Source organism: Drosophila biarmipes, chromosome 3L (assembly GCF_025231255.1).
Source record: "Drosophila biarmipes strain raj3 chromosome 3L, RU_DBia_V1.1, whole genome shotgun sequence".
NCBI lineage: Eukaryota > Metazoa > Arthropoda > Insecta > Diptera > Drosophilidae > Drosophila > Drosophila biarmipes.
Genome location: NC_066613.1, coordinates 28,277,641 through 28,295,792, shown reverse-complemented (window position 1 = coordinate 28,295,792; position 18,152 = coordinate 28,277,641). Strand labels below are relative to the sequence as shown.

Sequence of the window (18,152 nt, the reverse complement as noted above, 5' to 3'; positions counted from 1 at the left end):
CACTTGCCTCCAGTTAAGATTGATAGACGCCGATAATGCGAGGAAACGTTTACGACTCTGTAATTTGGGTTTCATTTTATTTGATTTGCCTGCGAGTCAGTCAGTCAGTCAGCGAGTTGGCTGGGAAAGCGAAAGTCACTACATCCGTGGATGTGGGCGTCCGTCTGGATTGCCAAAGGTCAGCGAGCTCTGGGTATGCTGATGGTCAGGCCGTTGGATGACACAAACAAGTGTTTTGATGGACAATAACTTCCACCCGTACTAGGTACTAGGACTTCCTGGCGCCAGGATGATCACAACCATCCATGGGTTTGTCTATCGATCTTGGAGTCGGGCTCCAAATGGTCCGTTTCCTTCAATTTGCAAATCAAATCGAATCAAAGTGAAAGAAATGCAAATAAAACGCATGTCCAGCTGACAAATTGGCAAATTACGAGCCGTATGCAAAGGGGAAACCAGTTGGACAGCTGCGGACCCCAAGAGGCTATCCCCGTGAACCGAGGATCGGCACTCGCAACTCTTATTAATTGCACAATTACGACACGCAGTTGACGTGGAAAAGGCAGGGGATCGCATTCGCATCGTGGAGATGCAGATGCAGATGGATGAACGATGGACTCTTCGGAGCGTAATGATGGAGCGACGGAGCAAGCCGCAGGAGGCGAGAAATTACTTTCTTTCACTTTCCCAACGAATATCATAATTCAGTAGCAGCAAGAGGATGTAAAATTGGCCAAGAAACGAAATCAATTAAGGTGCACTTCCTCCCGAATCCCTGTTCGCTGTTCCCCGGTTTGCAAAGCCAGACGAAGCGGAAAATTAAGAAATCGACAAGTCATCCGGACGAGGACGAGCCACCTACCTTGTTCGGCGAGACGTGCCACGATCTCCTCGTGCCGCGGGACGCCGACGTGGCCTCCACTGCCGGTCCTCCGCTAACCCCTCCCGTGGTGGAGTTCGAGGACGAGGTCGCGCTGATGATGGAACCGTTCTCGTAGATCTCCGCCGAGCAGATGGAGCTGTTCAGCGTGGCGGTGCTGGCCGCCAGAGACGGAATCGGGGAGCTGGCCGGCGAGGGGGAGAAGCATCCAGAGTCGTACGAGTTCAAGACGCGCAACCGGTTGCCCGGGCAAAGACCCTGAAATAAACGAAGAGCAATAGGGAAATTTAGTATTAGTGCCAAATTTAGGATGAAATAAGTTAACGCAAGAGAAAAAGATATGGAATAAACAAAATGATGCAACACAGTCTTGCGAAATTTGTGCCATTCTACGCCTCTATAACTGACTGAACGGCTCATTGATCTCAATTGGTTTCGATTGGCTTTTAATCAACTCAACGCTTTATGAATTATTAATGAAAACATATATAAATTAATGGAATAATAAAAAAACATGTACGAAAACAGAATGCACTTTATGCTGTGTTGCTTTAATTGGGAGACACATTTCTTGTCGTTTTTGAACGACTGACATGCTCAATGCAAGTTCTGGCAAAGATTCGTGCGATTCTCCAAAAATATGTGCCACATCAAAGTCGACAGAAAATCTTGCCAACATGTGTTTCACCTAAAAATGTATGCCGAAAGTTGATTGCGTTTTTTGCCACCGTTGTTTATGTTGTTGTTAATATTTATGCCACACGTTGTTGGTCTTGTCGGCACTCAATTGGCCGTTTTTGGGTTAATTGTTTCCATTAAAAAGCTGCCTCCACTTTTTAATTAGCGACAATTGCCCGACATAGACCGTACCGCCGTGGCGCTCGGAGGTATCCATATCGCGCCTGGCACTTTTGATTTCCACTTTGATATATGTTTTGACACCATCATCATCGGCGACCGCCCCACCAACGGGGTTGTTTTTATTTTTGCGGCGCCAATTGAGTTGTTAATTAAAAACTGCTGCCGAACGACGTGCAGAAATTTAAAATTTTGCTTCACTTTGAAAAGTGGTTTGGTCTCAGGCTTTGGCTCTTGGCTTTCTTGGGGGAGCTGGGGTGCCGAGTGTGCGGCTTAATGCCTCCCCCAAGGGGCGGGTTCAAGGCTGCCCGGGGCGAGCGATCGCGCTGAGATAATTAGCAAAATCGAAAATTGAGGCCAAATGGAAAAATAGTATGGAAGTAGGTGCGATTGATAAATGAACACACGATTAGAAAGTTTGCGAGCGCATAAAGTCAAAAAGATCTTCGAAATAAGACGTAGCATACCATATATTTTTAAGATCTAGCCATATTTCTACCTGAGTCGTTCCTATCTTTCTCTTCATACAATTTATACAATTCATTCGGGATGTTTACCACCGTTATTGAACTTGGCATAGCTCTCCTACATTTTCGAAGATCTAACTTTGTTCTACTTCAACGGTTAGTCCTCTACAGTTATTCAATCACATTCTTGCCACTAGAGATCTCACTATTAACTGACTCTAAGCAATCACTCTCTGGGTACTGGAGATCTCACCATTAACTGAGCACTTCACCCAGTATAATCTGAACTGATATCTCTCCACTTCCATGTTGTTTGATATCGAAGGCGCAGCAAACAGCTTCGACCTCTTTACTCAGTGCCAGATAATGCTGTACGCACTTTGGTAATCGCCTGGTAATGCCCAGGCCCCATCCGCCCTCTCTGATGTAAGACATTATGGCTACAATCTTGACGATGATTGTTATTACGGCTGCAAGCATAATTAAAAGGCTCACAAACGTGTAATTTATAGGAGCACTCTTTCCAGGCGGATTCCCGCATGCATCGCCATCAAATAGGCCACGTGCCGGCGATGATGGCGGAGCTCAGCAAGCCAAATAATTAACGAAAATTAAATTAAAAATTTAAATGAGGTTTGCTAGACCACTCGGGGCAATGGAACGAAGAATCTTATGCAAATGCTTCGATCGCTTTATTACGAATGCAGACAGAGTGCAGACGCTGGCATAGGGATACATTAAGAACCAAAACAAAAAATTTAGTCTGAGGGATGAGAAACAAAAGACCCTACAAAATGGAAGGCGGTTTCCTGTTAGGTTTGATGGGCTCGCATTACACAGAGGGAAAAGGAGGCAAACTACATTTTAACAAGGCTAAAGTCAGTCCCTTAAATTCAAAGTAACATTCTAATGTGATAACCGGAATGGACTGTGTTTTAGCCAACGAGCGCTCTCAGTGCCGCGATATGCCTTGATTTGGGTTACTTCTTTTCCCTGCGAGGATCCCCGAGCCGGGGACCCAACTCACCTGTCGGTTGCGCAGAGAGCAGAGCCACCATCCCTGGATTCCCTCCGTGTCCTGCTCGATGACGGTGAGGATGTCGCCCTTCTTGAAGGGCAGCTCGTCCGGCGTGTCTGCATAATTATCGTAAATGGCCTTGGCATAAAGTTTCTGCAAATAAATCAGAGAAGAGCCAAATAATTATAAAAAGGGTATTCATGCGGGCAGAGTTCTTATGTTTTTGGTTCTGCGTGCTATCAAAACAGAGCCGTTTTTGTGTTGTTTCTTCATTTTACGGCTGCCTTTTTCACTTTCAAGAAGCCGCAAGGCAAGCAATTTCAATGGAATTTCAAACTGACCACTGACCCCTTCCGCAAACCCAGCTTTGACTCTGGCTTCCATCATTCATAAGAACTGCGTCTGCTGATCTGCGTTTTCGGCTTGGATTTCATGTTTCTTATGGTAACAAATTTGCAAATCTTTTGCTGCTACCACGTTTTTTAAAGAATGCCAAAAAGTGCAGAGAACTCGAGAAAAGAAAGACGGAAAGAAACAATGCGATTTGGTTTTTGTTTTAGCTCATGCCGCGCTCGCTTCATTAGTTTAGCTGGAATTTCAGGTCAACTTTGGGTTGGTTCCTTCATCCGATTCGGGTTGCTTTTTGTCAGAGAGCAGCACATCAACAGTCGGGGAAGTCGGGATAGAACCGAGGAAAGAAGACACTCCCCGTTCTTGATCTACCTCAGCGCTATACACAGGTACTTCAAATTGCCACTGCCCCCTATAAAACTCCTTACTCATCTTCCAAAGATGGCACTTCTCCCGTTTGGCATTTGCCACTAACTCGCTGAACACGACTGTAGCCTTTCGGCCAAACTTTTCGCTCAATGAATGTGTAATTGTCCCTGTGTGAGTATGTAAGTATCTGTCTTTGTTGCGGGTCAAGCGTGGTGCTTTTAATTTCGCCACCGCACCGTACAAAATCCAAAGCGAACGTTTGAACTCTGCAAAAAGCAAAGAAAACAAAGCCGCCGTGACTGCCCCTGCCCCTTCGCCGTTGCACACACAGAGAGAAATACTCATATTGGTAGCAATCTACCGGGTTCCTCAGCTTTCGAAAGCCGTAGCGAAGTATAAATATCTTTGAAGTACTTTTAGCAGTACCCGTCAAAGTGAGCCCTGATTGTTTCCTGTGCAGAAGGAGTGAAAGAGGGAGGGAGCCCGCGATTACAATATCGAGCGTTCAATCGCTGCTGAACTTTCAACCCGCTGCTCAGGTCTGATATATCTGTACGAACGGGCCCGGCTTTTGTACACGTCGCTGGGTAGTTTCGAAACCCGTTTTACCAGGCTGCGCGGCTATTCTACTTTTCAATTTCGAAAGCGCGATGGAAGCGTTCAAATGTCAAAAGGAAAATGAGCGCACTTGAAGTTCAGTGCCGTCGCAGTGACACTGGGCCGCGAGTGTGTTGCCCAAACAAAACCAGCTCCGATGTTTGCTGGGCTGGGTCTGGCAGCTCCACAGATCCACGGATCTATAGATCCAAAACCGCTGGGCTGTCGCTGCTTTCTTCGCTGCCATCTCGCCAGCTCAGCCTGCTTTTCACACAGCGCTAATTGAAGGGGCAAATATTTAAAGTCGAGAATTGGAAGATTGAAGTTCCGCCTGCCTGCCGGCAAATGAAAAGCAATTCCTGTTGGTTTGTGGCTTGTGGGTTACAAAAATTAGGGGCCTTTTTACAGTTGTTTGCCTGTTTGCGCGGACGACTTTAATTGGTTTGTTTAGGGCATACTTCTGCGATCGCCTGTCTGCCTGTCTTGCCTGCCCGCAACCCGACAACGGAACTGAGAAAGCGTTCCCACCTCCTAGGCAGTGCCCACTCAATCTCTGTCGTAAATCACCGAAAAGGTTTACATGTTCCAGTGATTTTAATAAAAGTAATCAAAGCCCGGGGGCTGCGGTTCGGTCCGCAGAAGGGAAAGAGTTGCCAGGCCATTCATTGCTTTTAATGTTCGCGTATGACGGACCCAGCCATCAGCAATATCTCCGGCTTAATCCGCTGCTTCAAGAGTGAGCAACAGCTTTGGCCAAACAAACTTGGCTTCGGTTGTTTATGCATTCCAGGAGTAGCTCCTATCCGTGCCCAAGACCATTCAATTACTCAAACCCAACGACCCGCTTTGCCAGCAGCTTTTTTGCACATTTCGTTTTGGCTCATAAATAACCCGGGCAGCAGAGAGTCGAAAGAAGAAGCCGCCGACAAAAAGCTTAATGAGCACTCAAAAATCCACAAATCCCGCCCGCCTCACCGACAAGATGACAATTTGTTTTTATTCTACGGATTGAGGAGACCATTAACCACATTAAGCGCCATGTGACACGGGAGTACTCTGCAACGCATATGGCCGAAAAGCGATTCCAATCAAAGACGATGGCTTGGCAGTATTTCCCATAGAATTGCGAGTTCGTTTTCGGCATTCGACTGATAGCCCATACCCCCAAGTGCTGATAAAGTGGCTATGGTCCAAAGTCAAGCGCTGGATTGCGTGACAGATAACACTTTTGTCAAATTTAATTAAGAGAATTTGATGAAATTGAAAAGGGAAAGGGAGGGGGTCCCAGGGGCAGCCCTGTACATGTTGAAGGTGAAAGCTAAGACAGGTCTTGGAGATCAACACATATCATACCTCGAGTTCAGACTTGGAAAATAGGCCATGAAAAACCTCTGACGCAATCTTTTGAGCCCCCAACATTTGCATTTTCCTGCAAGTTCCCCCCTATCTATTGTTTTAGCCCCGAATGCGTCACCTTCCTACGTTGACGAACGAGCTTTGGACCCTTTCTAGGGTTATGACTGGCTAAAGGTTTTCTGAGAAACCAGCAGTTTCGGCCCATGAAGTATATTAAATATTTCGTTAGTTTGTAATAAAAAACCATATGTCGCGTTGAACTGGTTTCCGTTTGCGAAAATAAACAAAATGTTTACTGCTCTCGCGGCGGCCTTTTCGACACATTTCGTCAGCTCGTTGTGTGCAAAAAGTAAAAAAACACACGCAACAAAAAATAAAGCAAGGTAAAGAGAAAAAATCCGTATAAAATGCGGTGTGACAATAAAACTCCGAGCAGCCGGCCGACCGGCCAACTTGGCCAGGAAAACACGTTCCGAGCGGAGACTGGGTCGAAGGCGGTGCGCCAATGACGGTGAGTCGCAGTGACAAGTGCACGAGGCGACTCCGGCCTCCCCGCCACTTGTCACTCCGGGTCAGCAGCTCTTCTAGGATGGACCCAGTGAGCCGGGAGCAAGTCAATGACAGGGCAATTGATCCCCTCGGTGGAGCCCCGCCCCTTGACAATAGATGCAAAAGTCAATTGCACTCGCATTCCAAGTATTTCTCATTCAACTTGCATTGCTCCCCAACTCGGGCAAATCGCTCTCAGACCTCAATGGTGTACAGAAAAGTGTGATATAACGCAAGGGCTAATTCAATTCAGCAAATAAAAGGTTGTGCTCACTAAGATCTGTTCTTTGTTGTCGGGAAGTTAGTGTGGCTTGTGGTTCTTAAAGGTATATTTCCTCCATCCGAATTTGATCGTGTCCAGATCGCGAAGATGACTCACAAAGCAGGCGTCAGAGGAAGCATATGCCATTTCAATTACCTTAAGTAACTTGTGCCGAAAAATGAAAGCCACAAAAGTCAAGCGAATTAATATCACAAAGGAAAATAACTGAAAACGAAATGCGAATTGTTGACTTTAAATATTAAAGAACAAATAAAACGGAATCCACACAAAAGTATTTTCGACCTTCGCAGCAATTTCAAGTGAAGTACGCAAAAACGTTGCAAAATTACTTCCCCAAGGAAAGAGAGAAACCCAAGCGGTTAACTTTCAATTGTGGCAAGTGAATCAGCCGAACAAACGGGCAAAAATCAATTTCCAAGCGTGTCTGTAGCTTGGCTGTTGTAGTTTTGTACATTTATTTTAATGGCTCAGAATGTGTTTATAATGAATTGTTTCCGATGTGCACATGTGCTGGAAATAAAGGAAGCGAAAACACAGACGACCAGAACCAGTCATAAAGTCTTAAAAAGCCAATAAACAAAAAGATCAATCATCAGATAAAAGCTAACGTGCTCAAAACATAAAATAATAAAAATTATCACGAGGCTCTAGGGCAAACAGCAAAAACAAAAGAAAATGTCTCCGATAATGCAATCCAATTTAAACATAAAAATTTTAATCTGAAAGAGGAGACGCGAAATAAAATATGAAGAAAACAAGAAAATCAAAAACTTACCAAGCCATGAAATTTGTAAAACTGTTTTTAGGGAAAAAAACCCATTCATTCATTAATTCATTCAATTTACTTTGGGTCAACCTCTCGAGCAATTTACAAGATTTATTTTACGAACTTCCCCCGCCCTGGAAGTTGAAGCTGAAGTCATCAAGCCCCATTGAATGACATTGAGATTAGGTCGGAGGAATACCCGGACGTGACTCATGCGCGTGGAATTACCTCCGATGGCTGCCGGCCTTTGTTAAACTCTTCTTTTCCTCTAACCAGTTTGAAGAGGATAATCCCCTCGTGAACTTCGAGTGTCGGCTTTGGTAACGAAAACGCATCAGAGGCATTTCGGCCTTTTATCGTTCGTTAGGCGACTTATGATGGATTACGTTCTGAGACTGTCTTCAGCCTTCGTCTGCGGATGTCGGGCCCACGCAGCCGCTAGATCGAAAGTGAGATGACAAGGCCCAAGTGTTTGATGGAAGACACTTAGAGACTGGTAAGCAAATGAGGTGGAGAAACTCACTCCGAAGAGCGCTTTCCAATTAGATGTGTGGAAATGCAACTCGATTGGCTCTTCTATCTGACACCATCAAGGATAATACAACACAATATCACGAGCGACGGAAATTGCTCATGTTGTTAACTGGTCTGCTAATATTTCAGTAGCCCATCTCCGTTTTGGTGTAAATGGGCCCATTAAGTGGCCCGAGTCGTTGATGGCGATGTGAACGATCGCCAGCCACCGCAGGCGGAGTGCTGGAATCGCTGGAATCACTGCACGGCTGATGGCCTAGCCCACTTACGGGTTGCATGTAACTTTTATTGCTCCGTTGCGACCAGTTGGCCGTTCTTATCCCGCGCCCCTGCCTCCTGATTTCCGGTGTTGCGGGGGCTGGGGAGAAGGTGAAATTATCGGTCGCCACTGAGGCCAGGCCAATTGGGAACGGCTTACTCGCTATTAACACCGCAAACAACGCGCCGCAGAAATTCGTCCCAGGCTCAATGTCGCCGGCGCGGGTTCTACGACTTTTGAAGGACTCCTCCGGCCAGAGGGCAATTAGTTAAGCCTTCCCCTTTCGAGGGTGCGGAACGTGACATGTCAGGTTTGTAATTCATAAATGTCATCCGAGCCTGCGCACGTAACAGGCAAAAACACAGCCAGTTTGCAGTGGTCTTATGAGTAAACAGAGGCCAGGAATCTCTTCTGCAAGTCGCAGCTCCTGTACTCAGCGCTTGTTTACATGGTTACCATGGGAGTGACGGCTTACCTGTCCCCTTATCACCGGCCTTACCCAATCTCTTCTTTGCAAACGGCACGTTTCTGCACTGTTCCGTTCCACCTGCCAACTATTCGATTCGAAGAGTGCTTGCTCATTATCGACACCGTCGAGTCCACAGAGCTGTTGCCCTATAATCCATTAGGCCGACATGTTGGCTTGGCTGAAATGATGGCCAGTGCTCGCACGGCAGCACATGACTGTTAGATAATGAATGAGTAAATGCCTGCGTGAACCGAGCTGAACGCAACTCGAGTGTCGAAGTCGAACGCGACAAGATAAAACAACTAAAGTACACAAAAGCGAAAGTTTTTCTTCTTCGCTGGCTGGGCTTCAAAAAGCGATATGATATGCCGGAAAAGTGCAGGGTGTTGGGGTGCAAGAAATCTGCCTTCTCTCGGCCTAATGAACATTCCTTAAGCCACTTCCAATCAGTCAGCTCTGTCACCACTTGCCCCTCCTGGGCCTTAACCTTGCCACATTCATCAACTCACAACTGCCAATACCCGACAGCAACAAATGCAGTCTGCAGCCATTGCAACCTGTTGGACAAATTTGAATTCGAAAATGTTTGCACAACTTGAGCGCTGAAATAAATTAGCTTGCTTACGAGCAGGCGACTCTTGCACGGCTGTTGGACGGAGTGTGTCTGGCGGAGAGATGTAGATGCAAATGCAAATGCACTCGCAGAACACCCAACCCTTTCCCCTCTCCCATTTCCCACTGCACATCGTGGCACTCAATATTCCGGTGCTGTGGTCGTTATTAAGCTTGAAATTAAATAAACAACAACGGCTAATTACAAGAGTCGTGTCTCGGACATGACCACGGGCACTGTAATGGCCCGAGCTCGTCCAGCCGTACAGGCATCCCGGAGTTGGAGGATACTCGTTCTCAGGCCTAACAGTCGCTGACACAAAGTATCACGTAATTGAAGGGTTGCCGCGGGGCAGGTGGACCAGCTGCATCCATCACAGACATGCAGCGAAAGAGGCGCAAGTGAGATTAAAATAAATATGCTCCAAATGCGCACAAATGCGAAAAGTAATTGACGCCCGGCTAGACTGGCTCACGGGATCTGGAGAGGAGACAGATGTATCTGGTCCCCGAGCCGGTTCGGTTCTCAGCTTAGATTTCAAAATGCAAACAGCGGAAAACATCCGAAGATGGGTTTCCTGCGTTCTTTGGCCTTGCCTCAGATGTCTGTGAAAGACTTCGCCATGGAGATGGGTGAGTGACGAGACGCTGGAACTAATAGGGATTGGCAAAGACCTGGTCGAGAGGCCCTTAAAACGCAATTTCATGGAGCTTACTTGGATCCATAGCTCCAAGTCAATCCTAAGCGTGTCACGATATCCTCTCTATGATGGCAGCACAAGGGAGTAAAGGGTTTATTAGCATGCCGCTGACTGATGGAAATTAATAGTGCTTCCCCTTCCAATAGCCTTCCCAACCTCCTTTCAACCCCCTTCCAAGTTCCATCGCATCCTGAGGACGCGCGCTTGACTGAAGGCCGGCAATTAAGGGGAAAATAGTTGAGGGACAGGATTACCCCCAAGGTACGAGTGCGTTTCAAATGAAATCAGTTATTAATAGTCGAGAACAGCGCACTGATTGAAGGGCCAAGTGAGAAGCTCCACAAACAATTAAGCCAGGGGGAGCCCCCGCACAAGACCCTGAATCCTCGCGGGCCAAGACCACGCACGTAGCGCGGGAAACCGGGCTGAAGTGCCTGGGTGGTGGTGACTCCTTATCGGGCAATGGGAGACCGAAGGAGAGGCACTACGATAAGGGCAAGTCCAGGGCCGAGGACGTTTATCGACGAAACAATTCCACTACCAAATCTAATCAGTCTTAATTGAGCGTCACACCAAAACTGAAAAACCTAAATCGTCAGGGAACTGAAAATGAAAACAGATAAAAGACCAAAAACCCAAGTAGCTTACCCTATCGCAGGCCTTATTATTAATTAAGATTATGTCACGGGAGGTCTGGCTCAGAGGTTATCTTCGAGGATAACCGCAGAGCAGACTCCCTAAGGGACTTCTCGAATCTATCCTCGCTCGCTGATTAAGAGGGCGCCCCACCGTTCCGTCTAGACAGAACAGAAACGCACTGAACATAGCCCTGCTTCGACACTTCATTTTTGAGTGCCACAAGTAACTCTGGGCAGGGATCGCTGGGAAATTGATGAGAATTAATGTCCGCGTGTGGCGTCAACGGTTTCGATTTCGAAGGCAGGCGACTGATGTTGATTGAGAGCCTCTCGGGCCTCTGATGAAAATAAATAGCAGCAAAATCAATTGATCAGCATTCGCTCGCAGTTGTCGCGGCTCTTAAATCATTCCTCTCAGCTTAGAGCAAGAAACCAGTTGGAATAACTTGCCATCCACACTTCAATCAGTTGGAATGTTTTAAGTACGCCTAAATGAACTCAAATGGATCTGTAATGATAGTTCATTCCAGAGCGAACCGCAGGATTTTATATATGAGGAGGGAATAGTGCTGGGAAAATTCTTCAAAACGTCCGCGCCCAGAGCTTGGGTTAAGATAAACCGACACAAACAAATAAAAAAGTGCGTAGCTTATAAAAAAAAAGAAACTGCCAATTTATAACATATTGGAAACCATCAATCAACATAAGTGTGCAACTTGCATTAATCCGTTTTAAGATTATATTTTCACATAGGTTCCAAAGCCTCAACCTTATCGCACTTGATTCCAATCTAATCAGGGACTCCTTTACTGAGAACCTAAATATCTGGAGGGAATCACTCGTACACTATCACGGTGAGCTCATGTTGTTTTCGACCAAACACTGAAGAGGCTTTAGGCACAGGCAGGCCTCATCGACTGAGTTATCACAGCATTGCGATATCTCACCTGCGCGTCGTAAACTGGCACATAAAACGGTGTTGCTGGCGAGGTGATAACGAACGCGAATGGCAAAAATCGCGGAACTTTTCCCCCGACAGCTGCCAAAGATACAAGTTGAGAAATCCGCTACAGTTTCCTTTTGCGCCCCAACTGTCACAACAGCAGATGAGCCACGCAGATAGCTTCCTCGCCAGCTCCAGGATGGCTCAATCTGCGCCGCATAAAGTGCGGCAGTTTATGATTGGGCTTATCGCGAGGGTCTACTAACCGATTTAATGAGGATTCGCCGCGAGACGGGCACGTCGTAGTCCAGGTCCGCATTGGTGGCGTTCGAACTGCAGCAGGAGGTGGACACCGACACGGAGGAGCTTGTCGTCTTGTCCAGCATCTTCGGTTATGTGATCTGTGATCCGCGATCTGCGATCTGGGTTGACTCGAGCTGGAGCAGTCGCAGCTTAGCCTGACATGTTGACGGCCACAGTCGAGATGTTTTTAGATATATTTAATCCAGGACAATATAAATAAAGTATCTCGACGTGGGTTCGCGCAGTATCTCGCCACTTGTATCTCACTTCACTGTTTGTCTATCTGCAGCTCAGCACTAAGCTCGCATCTGCATATGTATCTTGTATCTGGCTTCGCCGAATCAGCTTTAATTTCAAGTTTAGCCGCGGGCAGCCGAAAAACCGATGCCGAAAAACAAAAGACGCTGCCAAACCACAAACGTAGCAAAATCGCTGTTCCCCGTATCTTTCGGTCGGCTTTTTCAGTTGGGTTGTCACGAATCGGTTCTCGTATCTCTTCTATTTCCAACACCCGAACGTGGTCCGCACCGCAGCGAGCAACTCTGTGGACTGAATCGTCGACGAACTCAGAAGTTGTAGCTGCCCGTTGCAGATACATTTTCAATATCGTACGTGTTGAGTGCTCTGTTAGCTAACATAGCCACCAATATCGTAGATGTTGATGTCGGCAGCAAATATGGATTGGTTCTGCAAAGACTGAATATCGAATCCGAAACTTTTGCTACTACGGATTGTGGGAACTCCTGGTGGAGTTTACCACTTTCAAAGATTTATGAGTATTTGGTGACCACACCATTTACGAATTGTATTTAATAATAGGATATTCTATCGTTCTTAGAGTATTCAGACTAAATTTTTTTATTTGCTGGCAGTTTTTGAACACATCTGAATTCTAGTATTTGCACTTCAGGATTGAGGATATAGTATTTATGAAAAGATTCACCGCCTGACTAATGCACGGTTAAGTTTATTTGGATATCTAAAAAGATATCACACACAACTAATCCCCCACAGGTCGAATAACCACATATCTCATGCATTCCGTATTATATTCCCCGTGTGCTCAAGTTGACTGCCCTCTTGGGGGACTCATCATATCTTGTTCTCGTTTCTATTTGGCTATGACAAACATTTCGTTATGCGAGACAACCAATCCAACCCAGTTCGATTATACTCGAGGAGCATATCAAGTGCAGACGTTCTCCATTAAGCGGAATGTTTACCCCCGAAAGCTCAATTAGCCAGAAGAAGGAGAACTGTGGACCGGCCAAGCTCAAGTTACCCTCCCGAAGAGACAGTTCAATACAGTAGCCGTTCTCGAAGTTGAAACCACGATGCGGCAGCTGTCCAAACACATTTGTGTACACCTCGAAAGACATGAGGAGTTCTGGGCCCGAAAAAGGGCAGGAACCATACAAACACCTCCTCAACAAGTCAATGCTGAAGGTCAGGCAACCCGTTCCGCACAAAGGGGAAGTTGTTACCCACTCCAGATTCAGATTCGAGCAGAGAACCAGGGCGAGGAGCCCCCGATGTCTGTGCAGCTGCAGTTCTGAACAGAACTGAGCTGAGTGTGACATTTGACATGATTTGCATGCCAAGTGCCACGCCCACTTCAGTCACGTCAAGAGCGAAGTCGGAGAGGCAGGCCAAGGCAACTCGAAAATTGGAGAACCGGACCCCCGAACCCCCGAACCCCAGGAAAAATAAAATACAAAAACTCCGGCACTCGTTGAGTTTTATTGTCACTTTCGTTGTCGGGGGATTGATTTAATTTAATTTGCTCGATTTAACCCGACGTTCAGCACTTCGGAGGGAAGTGGAGACATAATAGCGACTTTCCATCGATTTGCGTTCTTATCTTAAATGGGAGTCATAAAAAGTTTCGAACAACACTCTAGTTTTCCACTCCAAAGCGTGGGCTTCCCCAGTTTCATATCACAGAAAATTGGTTAATAAAATTTACATGGAAATTGCTTCGGTCAACTCGAATCCCTTCTATCCGTACCCCCAGCTCCTGCATGTGCATTATCCTGCGCTACACTCATTATCATTATCCTGTGTATGCTTTGGAGAACGACGTCCCATCCTCCGTGAATCTTTGTTGCTGTCACGCTCGGCGTTCATTTTTCAAGCAACCGGTTTCCGACTACACAAACAGTCCGATGTGAAATGGGATGAGTTTGGGACCCACCCGCATTCCAGAGAATTAGTCGGCAATTTTTGGATATTTTGTCTGCTTAGGGTTAGAAAAATATGCAAGGCAAACAAAGGATGTCAGCACTGACCAGAGGGGACACATCCAGATGTAAGCCCACTAATTGGCTCGTTAGAGGCAGAGGTCTTTGAAGGGTTCATGTGTATCCTTGGGTAGCAGTATCGCGATTTTGTGTATAAGTAATCCAAACAGGAGTATACTTAGGCAGTATAGGTCGAAAAAAGTTTCTTGTTTTATTGGCAGGTCCATATTGAAGCTCTTTCCAGTATATCAGGCACCCACCTTTTCTCATTCTTTGTAATACATTGGGGGAGCCTCGAAAATATGCAAATAAAAGACGTCGGTGTCATTTGGCTGCCTTAGCTGAGCTACCAGCCATTCATTCATAACACCTCGCAACATGTTTCCATTTGCAATTTAGAAGCTGAATAAGCAATGTATGTAAATCAGACCAAATTCCCATAATATACTTGTTTATACGCACTCGTATTTACGTATATTCAACTATCGCTCTTGCGTAAATTGTGGAAATGGTAGGCGTCATTCCTTTTATCTGAATTGTTGTTTTTCCCCTCATCTATTTTTTGCGGTTACCATGGGCGGAAAAATAAAATTGATTTTTTGGGAACTTCGACACCTGACTCAACATTCGCCTGCCTCATTCTCTTTCCACGTGTCGCCCAATAAACGAATATGTTTGAGAAAGAAGTCTCTGCAAATATTTGTTGACTACTAATTGAGTTGTTTGTATGACCATCAGGGGACCAACAACAAAAGCCATAGTATATTATTGCACATTTATACAGAGCCACCCCCTCATCCCCGGAAATATAACTCTCCCTTGGGCTAACAGCTGGACGAAAGCGTGTTTCGAGGATCCAACGAGGAAACAATTGATGTGTCACTCTGCCCGGGATAATGGGACTATTGATTTGGCCAGATGTGCCAAATAGAATTTATTAGTGGTGGACTCTCCAATGGACTAATCGATATCTGAGACATGACACTATATAAGAACCAAAACTATTGGCTCAGCTTGTTGGTAATACCATGGCCGTCTCTGTTATGGAACAAGCCCACGCCAGAGATAAACTTGGGGTAGGTCGGTATAGTGCACTATTAACATTTCTTGCACAACATCTCCATTCCAACCACAATTGGCCACAACGCTGACCCGCTGGGCTAGCAGCTCGGGTTCGCTGCTGGCCATGCGTGCGCCATAAATGGCCAGAACGTGCCACTTTCGGAAAACAATGCAGAAGCTGCGGGTTCCATCGAAGCTGCGAATGGATCCGAGTCCGAATCGAAGCCAGTATAAGAGGCGGAATCAGAAATCGGTGGAGAAATCAGAAATCAAGTGTCGGCAGCGGAAACAAAAGAGATTGGGCTGAAGTGGAGCACGTCGGAGAGGCCGAAAAAATGCATTGAACGCGATTCCCGGAATTTCCCTTCGCCGCCTCAACCCACCCATTGGTCGGGGGGCAGATTAGCTCCGGCGACATCCAATTAGAAGAACAGGCACCAGCAGCTGGAGGCACGCGATAAGAAGGGCGATGGGTAAAAGTGATTGGGCAACTGCATGTTAGGTCATAAATTCATCAATTATCAGGGGACACGGCCACTCCTCGTAAAACAATAGAGGCATCCATCGGTGGGCAAGTGAACGTGCCCAGTTTGGTGGAAAGTGAAAAGCAGGATCTTCTTCGGGTGCAGCGTTGGTTGGGATCAGCATCAGCTGCGGGCGCAATTAAGATGTGCATCTTAATGAAACTCCAATTTTACAACTCCCCGATGCACTTCGTCGTCCATCTCCGCTTTTGGGGTTGGCCAGGTCAGTGACAGCAGATGAGGAGGCAGAGTTCGCGGACATGGTGTGTGCGATGGAGAAAGGCAAGCCAGCTGAACACTAATTAAGTGCTGCTGGGGTTTCAGCCTACCGAAAAATATATTTGCTTGGCTCTGGCGATCTAATACATTTTGGACTGGCAGGGGTCTTTGACCCATTTCGCTTACAAAACACTTCTCGCTGCCACTCCTCCGATTCCGCTCCAACACTGCATTAGTGGGTTAATTATCCCATAATACTAATGTTCATTTGTTTTCGAAGAACCATAAACTACGAAACAACTTCATCGCATTTATACCCTGCCCTGATGAATAAGCTTTTATTTAAGTCAACTGCAAGCAACAGACCTTATAATATATGGATAGTTTTTATATAGAAGCATAATTAGCCTTAAAAGCAAATTGATTAAGTACACCGCATTGATCATACCCCAAATTTCAAAGGGAATCCCGCTCCTCTCCCACCTTCATCGCCAGCTTTGAATACTTTGAGCGCTCCATTTATCATGGATCATAGACCAGAGACTTCAAACAACTCATCCCAGAACCGTCGGCGATTTCACACATTGTGTGCAGGCCTAAAAGTAAGGCATGCAAAATAAATACTACACGAAGAAGCTGAATATGGGCAGGATGGCGGGGGATCTGTAAAGGAAGAAGGGCCTAAGTAAATCGTTGGCAGCTGGCGGCCCGTTTGAGAATTGCCGCGACTTGCGGCGTCTTAATCTGCGATCCGGAGGAACAGGCCGTATCGGAATCCGGATTCTTTACGCGATCTACGCCACCCAGCGATAATAACAAACAATTTGTTTGTTTTGCCTGTGCGGAACAGCCAGGGAAGCTGTCAGGGATCAGTGTGTTTTCCTGAGCCTGCGATTTGCCAGTGCTTGCATTATTCATGAGCAGTCGCAGTCCTAGTGTCCCAATGGTCGCCGGTTGCAAGTTACTCCCACATGTGGGGCAACACGAGATCTTGCAGCCATGCATTACGGCCACGTTGAAAATTGAGATACAAAGCAGAAACAAAGGGAGCTCATATCGTATATGGGCAGCATAAGTTATAGCCTCCTCCGCCTTGCTAGACTTCTGATGCTGCCAAGGAGGCTGCCAAGATCCATTCCTGGACTGCACGGAAAAAGAGTCAAATAGCTGACTGGCACTTTGCAGAGCTGTGCAATAACAGCTGGTTGGAAAGGGAAGCCTTGACGCGTTTCTTGAGAAACTATAGCAAGAGTGCGCGTTCTTGGATGGGTGATTATCAACACAAATTGACTGTTTGGAATCAATACTATATTATAGCTTATGTACCCCACAACTTTTACAAAAATTGAAGAGGCGTTATTCAGTATTATGAAGGAAAGAAAACGTTCCCAGGTCCTGGATAGGCCTAAAACTAGGGTCAGAAGGCAATCGGATCCCTCACTCAGTGTGAACTTGGCATGGGTCCCAAGTACCCCAATGAAAACACTCCAGCATCCAACACAAAAAGAGACCCGCAATAAGTGCTCCACATCTGGCAGTGGCATCCGTGAGATACAAAACAACATTGCCACTACGCGCCAAAAGTGATGTAAGGCAGAAGTAAGAATGTGAAGAGGGGAAGTGGCTCCATGTATCTGTGGTTGTCACTTCAAGTGCCTCAAAAAAGCCATGTTTACAGCAGAGCTTGCAACACTTTCCCAAGAATTTCGATTGGTGGGTGAGCGGCGAAACACGAAAATCAACTTTCGATGGCAGGCAAGTGCTAAGCGGTGACTCCCGATAAGGCTGATATAATGAAGACGTCGCGTAACAGTAGCCGTGGAGAATTATTGACTCTTGGAGTGGCTCTTGGGCGCAGAGCAGGACCTCCTGCCGAGAGTGTTTCCAGAAGGGCCAACACAATTACCGCAAGAACCGACCTCGGCCTGTAATCAAATCCGCGCCGTCTGTCGCTGCCTTTGTCGCACTCGTCGGCAGACGAGGGAAGCCTGAGGGCCCACAGCCCATAAACATTCATTGATGACCAGAGGCCAAGTGAATGAGGCGCGCACACATTGCAACCTTATGCTGACTTCCTCCGCGTTTGTACTTTCCGCTGAGGCGGCACTAAATGCTAACCCAATTCCGATTCACTTTGCGAAATAAACAAGGGAA

The 18,152-nt window shown here is 46.5% G+C and overlaps 2 protein-coding genes across 3 annotated transcripts in view; both read right to left on the bottom strand.

Annotated features, from left to right (window-relative positions):
* Positions 1-18,152, bottom strand: part of LOC108030184 (breast cancer anti-estrogen resistance protein 1) — a 29,812-nt gene that overhangs the window by 5,587 nt on the left and 6,073 nt on the right. The window contains exons 1-3 of one of the 2 annotated variants that reach the window (XM_017102945.3): positions 11,917-12,490; positions 3,233-3,376; positions 863-1,138 (exon numbers count right to left, since the gene is read on the bottom strand). In XM_017102945.3, coding sequence (XP_016958434.1) covers positions 863-1,138; positions 3,233-3,376; positions 11,917-12,036 — 540 coding nt within the window. In that variant the 5' untranslated portion in view covers positions 12,037-12,490. Of the gene's footprint in view, positions 1-862; positions 1,139-3,232; positions 3,377-11,916; positions 12,491-18,152 lie in introns of those variants that run through there. The other variant, XM_017102937.3, reaches the window with a different exon arrangement.
* Positions 3,243-18,152, bottom strand: part of LOC108028312 (DC-STAMP domain-containing protein 2) — a 31,748-nt gene continuing 16,838 nt past the window's right edge. The window contains exon 9 of the mRNA XM_044094685.2: positions 3,243-3,376. The gene's annotated coding sequence lies outside the window, so the exon portion shown is untranslated. The remainder of the gene's footprint in view (positions 3,377-18,152) is intronic.